The sequence below is a fragment of the Rhagoletis pomonella genome, unplaced genomic scaffold (genome assembly GCF_013731165.1).
Source record: "Rhagoletis pomonella isolate Grant_MI unplaced genomic scaffold, Rhpom_1.0 Rhpom_scaffold_00013, whole genome shotgun sequence".
NCBI lineage: Eukaryota > Metazoa > Arthropoda > Insecta > Diptera > Tephritidae > Rhagoletis > Rhagoletis pomonella.
The window spans coordinates 8,243,640-8,253,946 of record NW_023458567.1 but is presented as its reverse complement, the minus strand read 5'-3'; the positions used below and the strand labels follow the sequence as shown (position 1 = coordinate 8,253,946).

The 10,307-nt window shown below is 30.9% G+C and overlaps 1 protein-coding gene across 1 annotated transcript in view; it reads left to right on the top strand.

Annotated features, from left to right (window-relative positions):
• Positions 1-335: 335 nt before the first annotated feature.
• LOC118748318 (sodium/potassium/calcium exchanger 4) overlaps positions 336-10,307 on the top strand; it is a 40,602-nt gene continuing 30,630 nt past the window's right edge. Inside the window, exon 1 of the mRNA XM_036482693.1 lies at positions 336-411. Coding sequence (XP_036338586.1) covers positions 336-411 — 76 coding nt within the window. The remainder of the gene's footprint in view (positions 412-10,307) is intronic.

The window sequence follows — 10,307 nt, the reverse complement described above, 5'->3', positions numbered from 1 at the left end:
AAATAATTCATTTATATGCATCTCAAATAATACAAAAAAATTTTAATACATTTCAGATAATTTGGTGCAACTAGTTCATACAACAACAAATCATACTTAGAAATAAAAAAGCGACAGTTTGAAAAGAAAATTTTACTAAACGGCTGCTATGCAAAACTTAAGAAGAAGCCACAACTCGATATTGTGTGGGAACATCTGTTGAGCAGAACGACCCCAAGGCCTTTGCATATCTACACATAGAAGAAAGAAACGCATAAAGTGTTTCAAAGAATAGCGAGTGCTGTCAAATTCTTTAAAAAAAAAGTGGAACTGCTGAATCACAAAACCGTAAAATAATGTACAAGCGTTTACATTTGCTGCTAAGCACATTGCTGCTGCTCGCTACCGGTGTTGAGCAGACACAGTGCAACGGTACGTATGAGTAACTTTTATTTACATGGCAAGTAGAGGTAGAAGAAGAGATGTTAGTGTGTTATTTACTTATGTTATTGATGTTAAGAGGCTCGCATGCATAGGATTTTCTATGGGACATCGGTAATGCAGCAACATTGAAAAGGAATGCGTCTACTTTTTTTGAGTTTTTTTTATAAAATACTTAAAGGCAGGTGTAGAAGTGTAAAAATTTCTCTAATACATATTTGCTAATCAAATATTTGAAGTGTCTCTATTGCGAACACTTTCGCCCCGACGTCGAATAGTTGTAGACGCTTCTAAATTTATATTTGCTTGCAAAAAGTCATTTATTATTCTAAGCGGGTTCTCAACGTGACACCTTTTTTATCTAATTAGTACTTAATGCATCGCCGCATAGAAAAATGTGTGTGTGCGTGTCTTGTTTTTTTTTTACTTTAGAAGAAAACTTAACACGTTAGCGTCGCCCATCGCTAATCGCTTGTAACTGCAACTTAGTGTCGTAGCTAATGACTGCCAATAGCCAAATGTTTACGGGATTTCATAATTTTTTTACAAGTTATTTCAGAGATATTTTGTAATATTTACATATTTTAACTTAGAATTAGAAACAGACAAAATGTCAGCCATAAGAGCGAACAAGCGACTCGATTCAATAACTTCGTTACAAATGTTTGTTTTAACGAGCATGAGTTATGTACAAAATTAAAAAAAAAATTTGCAAGCACGACTATTTCAAATAACTGAAATAAAAATAAAAATTAATACTTTATACTTTTTACGCCAAGCACTTCTTTATATCACCAAATGCGCCTAAAACATTCCAGAGCTTTAGAAAATATAAAAAAAAAATTACAAAAAAATATTCCAAACAATTTTTTTAAATTTGTGAAAAAATACGCAGGTACTAAATAATGTTATTCTTAAGTGCAGGCGCTATAACTAAAAGTTAATAATGATAACTTCGAAAATATTTTATTTTTATTTTATTAAAGACATACGAAATACTGAGAAAACGGCTTCAAAAGTTTCTAACTTTCATAAAAATGAGTGCTATCTTATAAGGACTTTTTTTTAATATAAATTTATTGAAAAAACATATACATATGTATATAAATCTAAAAGTAAAGTAATATTAGACTTGGTCTCGTATATGCACTTAAATTTACTTAAAATAATAAATAAAACAAATTAAATATAATACATAGCTTTCAATTTTTTGGATGTTCTGGTACTTTAATAAAATAACATTAGTTTCGCTAGATTTAGGTATACCTTTTTCTTGTAGAGTTTATTCTCTTAATTGATCTGAAATTTTAAAAAGTTCGTGAGTCTAGTCGAGAAGACAAAAACAACATACCCAGAATTTTTAATTGACACTCAAAATCTTGGCTTAATGTTGAAACCCTTAATTTCGATAGGTTGGAGCTTGCACTAGGCCTTAAATTCATATGTATATACATGTATACCTCTGGTCAAAATATTATGAGTGCGATATCTGACTGTTTTTTTTCGTCTCTTTAATGCTCATTATTATTTTTTTATAAAAGTATAGCTCCTTATATAACAAAAACCATATCCAAATATCAAACTTTGTACTTTAATTAGAAAAAATCTACGAACTTCAACAAAATTGCATTATAGTTTCAAACTTTTTAATTAGAAATAAAAAAAATCCGAATATGCAGTTTTATAGCCCATTTGACTTTAATTTGATATAGTAAGTTTGAATCACATGGCTTAAAATCGCAACGATTTTTGATTTTTTTTTTTTTGCTGGCAGTTATATGCATTTTCTTCTATATAAAATCATATCAAGCATTTTTTATATTTTACCAAAGGTTTGCCTTTTTAGACAAAGTTGTGTATAACAGAACGCTTTTATGGATATGCATGGAATGGATGAACCGAACCGAACCAATTTTTGGGTGTGGTTTTCGGTTCGGTGTTAGCATTTCAAAATAAAAATGGTTCGGTTCAAAACCGGTTTGCAGCCCTGTTTATCAATAGTTCGATCGATATTACTATGGGATATTCCTTTACTTATCCATTTCGTTATAAATTTCCTTCATCTACTGTTGCTATCGTTACCTCCATGGCTATCGCTTTTATTTTTTTATTCTTGCAGCAACAGCATAGCGCTATTAAATACTTAGCAGCTATACTTTAACACTTTAGTTAAATTAGGATCCTCGTGAATAGCTTTTTCTTAACAGGTTTATATAAATTCGATTATACAGACAGACGGCTCTCAAAAGTATTTTATAAAATTATTTTAAACTTTTCAAATACTTGACACTAAGTTCACTTTAAGTGCAAACACTTGCACATTTTTATGAGGTGCAGTTCGAAGAACCCATTGATTAAGCTTCAATGTGCATTTTTTGTTGCGATAACAGTGTTATCAACAAACTGATTGCACTTGATATATGTATGTACATACATATATGCAATTCTTAGCAAGGCTGGTTTTTTTTCTCCTAACTTCCTTTCTTCTTATGATTTCACCCTTGCCTTTGTAAATCCCCCACCAACGTTGGAAATCCCATTTTGCTACACCTTACAGTACTTTATGCAATGAGAAATAATTTCTTTTTGTAATAAATGCATAGCTGTTCTGTGCATCATGAATTAATTGGAAATAATTTGAAAACATTTCGCAATCAATAATAGATACCTGCTTACTTTGGTTAGTATCGGGCGTGTAATGTTGGAAGCCGGCAATTATTATGTTAATAAGCAATAGCAGCATGCATGCTTCGGTATAGCTAACTACGCTGGTTGGGAATTTTTTTTTACAGCATTCTCCGAATTATAAATCTGGGTTCTAAGGCATTGTTATGTTGGTTTTATGTACTTTGGTATTTTTGCCGATTCTTCTCCTTTAATTCGTAAACATTTTGTTTGCAAAAAAAAATCACTTTCTTTGAGCAAACAACTTCTGCTATGACGTTTCAGCACCGCATAACATTGTTTTTCTTGCTATTACTAACTTACTTATTGCAACTGTTTCTTTTGTTTTTCTTTTTTTTTTTTAATGAACTTGCATTTAGTAGCTTAATGCGCTTTTTAATTTAAATTTATTGCCCTTCTAGCGGCCATTTGGAATTAACATTTATTTAATTATACTATCTTACATTTAGTACATTATGAATTTGTGTGCTTTATGAATTTTTAAATAATTTATAATTTATTTATTTATTCCTGCAACTGTATTCAATTGCAAAGCGTTTAGTGCTTATGAGCAGCAGTTGATGTTGGAATGAGATATAAATTGATTATCTTCTTGGCACATACATATGTATGTATGTATGTACATTAGGGTGGGCTAAAATAAGTAAAGTCCGTTTTTTATTATTCTTAAATAAAAAAATAAAATACTAGAGATCACTCAAATCGCTTAAAGTTTTCCAGGTATTTTATATGAGAAAAACTATTTTTCGTAGTAATGTTATAGAATTCTTGATCATCAATATTCTTCGATCGGAAAGCCCTGTTTCTCTTCAGGAGACTTCCAATAATAATAGCCAATTGTTTATTTAATCCTTTTTTAATATTACCAATTTTTATAAGTGCCAAAAAAAAAAAAAACACACATTATGGTGATCCAAGAAATACCGTTAGTAGGAAAAAATGGTAAAATAAACAAACATAGTTGATTTTCAAGAACTCTATACCATTTCCACGAAAAGGGGTTTTTCCCATACAAAATGCATGGAAAACTTTGAGCGCTTTGTGCGACTTCTAAAAATATTTTGCTTTCAAACAAGAAAAACGGGGGTCAATTTTTTTCGATATCCCCCCCATATTTCCCCCACTAGGAGAGTATTAAAACTTCGACTTAATATTTTTTTTTTACCTCCCTAATATACATATATATGAATATTAATAAAAAAGGGTAATTTTTTCTGGTTTGCCATTTGTTCTTGGTATATTGGTATTTCACTCGACAATGTCAACATAGCTCTCAGCATGCAGTAATTTTATATGCGTGAATTCCCGGTTGTGCTAGAAAGGGCCACTTTGATCGGAAGTGATTACTCTACAGTATTGGTGGTGGTCTATATATACGACCAGAGGTTAAAGGCTCTATCTAGCAAACCAACAATAACACGTATATGTTATGTGGATAACTCTGCCATGTTATGGATATGGATGGATCGGTTCCGAATTCATTCACAGGCTAAATAATAGCTGAAGCCTCAACTAGGAAGGAACTATACAACTTCGGTTATTGAAATGATCAGTTAGATCAACTTGAGGGATTTGCCGGAAAACTGCTTCACCAACTTTTATACCTTCTGCTTCCATTGTAATCAAATTAACAAAGAGAGCACAGCACATTACCCACCTTAAGACGTTGCGAAGTGTCTCTGTATCAAATCGCACTGTGCCTGCCAGAACTTATTCATGTGTGCGGTGGCGACATCCTCAGCATCAACATCAGCAACTTTGGCGCTTTACACATTCCGCCTCCTATAAGCTGGAGTTCATCAGTCAGTTACGCAGACGAAAAATACCCCATAAGTGGCGCTAAAGTCGAGATAATTTTCAAAAATTGTGCTCAGCTCCAAATTCGGTTCATGGTTGGAACATACATATAATAAACAAGTAATTTTTAAGCAAAAACCACAACCGACTTAAATTCTCATATAAAAATTTACGTGTACCGTTAATTTCTTCATGACTCAATTAGGATCTAAACAAAATTTGCTCGGTACCACCCTTAAGGTAGTGTACTTAAATTGTGTGACAACATCAAGGCGCACACCACAAATCGGAGTAGAATCTCGGCCAAACACTATTGAACTATTGAATCGGGAAAAAAATTTGTATCATAGAAATTAAAATGAAAATTCTTTTCTCCCGATATGCTCCAAAAAATATTGCGCCGATTTTGATCATTTGCATTTCCTAACTTTTCAAAAAATAAAAAAAAAATTTACTTAAGTATGATTATTTTCCACAAAAACATAATCCTCGTTTGTTGCGAAAACTACATTGCTTTTTCTATTTTTTTGTTTTCTTTGTTTTAATTCAGTAAATATTTCTTTTTTTGCAATTGGATAGCTTTTTCTATTTTTTTTTATAACTTTTCCGCTACTTTGTGGCTAATATTTATAAACTAAATTTTTTTCTTTTTTCTTCATGTATGAAATAGTTTTTTTGTATTCATTAATTAAATTGAACTATTTTCTATAAAAAACGAATTTTCCTTTGTTGCGAAAGTTTTATTGCTGTTTCTAAATAAGTCTAAGTTATTATTATTTTTTTTTTAATAAATTACATATGAATTTTTTCCACAAAAAAACCGAATCCTTGTTTGTTTCGAAAATTTGCTTTTGCTATTTTCTAATAGTTTTTGTAATTGAGTAAATATTTTATTTACAATATTGCGCTACTTTGTAAACTAAATTTTTTAATAAAAACCACAAAATAGGTTTTTTTATGTATGAAATACTTTCTTTAATATTTTTTTAATTAAGTATGATTTAATTTCTATAAAAAAACATAATTATCGTTTGCTGCGAAAATTTTATTGGTTTTATTTTTTTCCACCTTCCCTTTTACGTTTTTGTTGCTTAAATTTTATAAGCTAAATTCTTTAAAGGAAAAAAGAGAGCATATTTTCAAATTTGTCGCAAAATAATTTGAACCAATACTGACTTATGTAAAACTTAACTTCTCCTGTTAAATTTTGGAGATGTAAATTTTTTAAAGGCATTCTTTTTACAAATTTTATATTCATTCCATGCATGACTTTAAACTATAGGAACTAAAATAAGTTCTAAATATAAAAAAATTTTAAAATTTAATTAACCCAAAGTAACAATAAGTTTTCAGCTCTAAACAAAAATACCCTGAGTACGATCTGAACTTTGACCATTCCAAAATTTTCGAATGAAAATACCTTACTTTAAAATGTTAAGGAACTGTTCGTAGATGTATGAAGTTTTGTTTGGCAATTTTTTAGTTGATTTCTTCAAGGTCTTAGTTACATACGACATTTTTTTCTTTAAGTTGTGTTTACAATGACTTCAAGCAATAAAATTAAATTACTTACGTTACGTTTTGTTTACAATGATTTCAGGCTCTGCAACTACTATTAAACTATTGCGCACTTATTTAATCAGTGTGCCGAAATTTTATGGCATATATACATACATACATATGTAGATTTTTACGACACGGCGTTAAGTCCAGAAAATTTTTACTCATTAAATGACCATTTATCGACGCACAATTTAAAATTTTTTTTTTTTTTATTAGGCCATTTATCGCCTCTCGACTTTTTAGTGCCCCTTTATTTCGCTATGAATTCAAGATTTGTTGAGGAGGCAATTAAAAATCACTAACATTAATTAATTTGTGATTTATTTAGGCGCAAAGTCAGCTTATAAATTCCCCTGCAGCGCGTTCAGTGGGGATTTCTTAATTCATATGTATGTGTGTGTAGTTTAAAAATTATTTAGAAATGAGTGCAAAATGTTTAATTCTAAAGGGATCACATAAGACACCTGTTTTTGAAAAGCAATCATTTAATTTCATATGATGGGCAATTAATTGTAGTATATATTTTAATTCACTTTATACAGCTTATTTTGCAGCCCACTAGCGCTAACATAGCTGCTACAAGTGTGCATATATGTATGTATGTAGGCTTGCGTGTTTAAAACTTAATCGCTACAGCTTAAAGGCAGTCAATCAAAATGCCGATCACGTTTTTGAAAAACTGCAAAGCTAACGTCGCGACGCCGAGAATCCCCCTATTTTCTAAAACGGGGGAGTGTGTTGGGATTTTTTCTTTCGCTGCTGCCTCACCATGGTGTGGCACTTGGTCGAGAGCGAAAGTGTGCATTGTGCATTGGATTATGGATTTACATATGTTAATAATCATTTACATACATACATATGTACACGCATACCCTGTGGGGAAAGTCTCTAGTTCCGAACTGGTGCGCTTCTAGTACATTTAGACCCACTACTGGTTCGCGATAAATTTCTTTTGCATGCAAGCAACTGGCGAATTTAACATGGCGATGTCCTAGGAAGTGTCAATTGCCCTCCGCTGCATCCCTTTTTCGATAGTTCCGAACTAGTCCTAAATTCTGTAGTTCCGAACTAGTTCTAAAATCGACAGACGAAAGAAAAAAGTTCTAAACTAGTTCTAAATTCGACAAATAAGATCTAGTTCGTTCTGCATCTCTTTTTCTATAGTTCCGTACCAGTTCTAAATTCGTCAATTTAGATATAGATTTCTAGTGAAAAAAACTGAAAAAATTAGTTTTTTAAAAGTGCCACTTTTCTCCGATTTTGGACTGGTGGGGATCTAGTTCCTATCGGACTAGTTCCTTTTTGGCGATAAAGACCTAGTACGGAACTAGAAATTTGATTCACTAGTCCGCGGTTTCCCTGCAGGGTAGTCCGCGGTTTCCCTACAGGGTATGTACATTTATACAAACGCTCATAGGCGCAACTAAAATTCTTAGAATTTATTATAAGAAAATTATTACTTTTAAGGTTTTTACATCTGGAAGTCAATATGCCCTAACCACAAATCGGGTTTGATGAGTGTCATTAAACTCGCAAGAAAACTAAAAAAAATACATTTTGACGCAAAATGCTATTTGCATTTCATAATCTTGCTAATACCAAATTCAAATTAAAAAAATTTAAAATCCGGTTAGGAAGAAAATGGGTAATAAATTGAGCTAATTAACTCCCACACAGTCAGTAATGGAGCACTAGAAATCGTATGCAAAATTTTAATAGCCAAAAATCGCTGAATAAATAACAGGTGTGCCTCAAAATTTCTCCAGAAAAATATTTAGTAGCTCACTGACATCTACCAAATTTCAAACTAAACGTTTTAGGCTTCTGCGCAGCATTTTAAGGCATAAGCATTAACTTAAATATTTTTGGCATTCCATGTAGAGCATGAGGATTTCTAGAATCGCACTGCAGAGATTTTTGTTTGAATTTAGAAAATTTTGGGAACGAAAGTTGATTTTTCAAACAAAAATATTTTAAATAGGGTTGCCAGCTATCTAAAAATTTAATTTACACTGTAGGTATAATTTTAAATAAATTAGCATAATATGGGTAATAAATTAAAGTTATCTGAGCCAAGAAAGCGATTGGGCGAATTTTAAGAGAGTTGCCACCCAATGAAAGATTTAAATTATTTAAATAATAAAATTTAAATAAAATATTTTATTATTGAAGACAAAAACCGTAAGAAATTAGAACACAGTTTTCGTGAACGTTGCCAGCTGTAAAGATAATTAAAAAATGTATCGATTTAGTTAATTTCGGAAAATATCTTCGTATATGTTTATGAAAAAAAAACTCTGTTTGAAACGTTTGCAAAAAATTTGGAATAGAGTTGCTAGCTGTGAAAATCAAAGTTAATGAAATGTAATGCATATATTAGAAAACAACTGCATGCTCGTCATACAGTCATATTTAGTAACCTTTTAAGACAAAGCACATCGAGTATTGTCTACCTCCATATAAACTTTTTTAACAACTGAAAGCTTCGCATAAATTAATTTTTTTCAGTGTAATGTTAATCACTAGCACACAACTCTCTTTACTATTTATTTGCCACCTTATCACCTTACCACCTTCAATGGCGTTAGAGCGCTAGAATTGTAACCTCTATGCGCAGAACCCCTTAGCTTAGACAGCCAGTCAATATGTCTCAATAGCTCAACTTGCTAGTCAAAGTCCACTTCCAATGAAGTCATGTAAACTTATTGTATAAAGGTATTTCCCAAAAAAAAAATTAAATCGAAAAACGTACACTTCTTTCTTATTCGAACTTGAACCATATTTATAGCAGTTAACCTTTACACCTGGATTCGCGGTAAAAAAAAAAATTGTTTTAGAGAATTACGCTGAAATTACTGCATGCCAACAGCGATAAATTTGATATATGTATGTATGTGTGTGCTCGTACACAGATCAAAAGCAATGAAATTCACCGAAAAATTTAAAAGCAAAACAAAAAAAAAACAAATGTTAAAAAACGGCCGAAAATTGTTTTGCCTTTATTGAGTAAATTCTATCGTAATTTAAAGTTTGCAAAAAAAACATTTGGGAAGTACGCTAAAAGTGAAATAAGAGAAATACTAATTACAATGACACGCAGAAAAAACTATGTACAAAGTCTATCATGGTTTATGAGCATGACAAAAGCAAATACACAGCATCTGTAAAGAAACACAAATATGTAAGTTCTATACAAGTATCACATACATACATACTCACACATTTTATTTATGCGATTGCTGGTAGCTTAGCTTATTTTTATTGTTGCTATTATTATTGTTTTGTGCGCTGGCATTTGGCCAGAATTTCCCAGTCAACTTGAATTGGCACAATGCCCAGCAAGTTCAACAAACTTCTATGCAGTTGCTAGCTGAGAAAAGAAAACAAAAAACGCATGAACAAAAACAAAAACAAATCTTAAAAATATAAACAAACCACGATTATTTAGTAGTAGAAGAGACAGTAAAACGAGTAGCTGTAGAGGGACGCCCATTTAAGTGCAAAAAAAATTACGCGAAAAATTTCTGAAATTGCTTGCTGCGCACGCGTAACACATCAACTTGCGCATTGTGGTGAACTAATTGCTAGAAAAAAATAACAAAATAACGAAAGATCGATTGGAGCAAAATAAAATAAAAAGAAATTACTTAAAATATAATAAAGGCAAATAAAAAAAAATAAATTATAAATTAAATTTAAATTAACATTAAAACAAATATAAGACATAAAACAAAATAAAAAAATATATAAAAATAAAAGAAATGAATAATAAAAAATTATAAAAGCGTAAACAATAAAAATAAAACATTTAAAATATAGTAAACAGTTTGAACAAAAAAAAA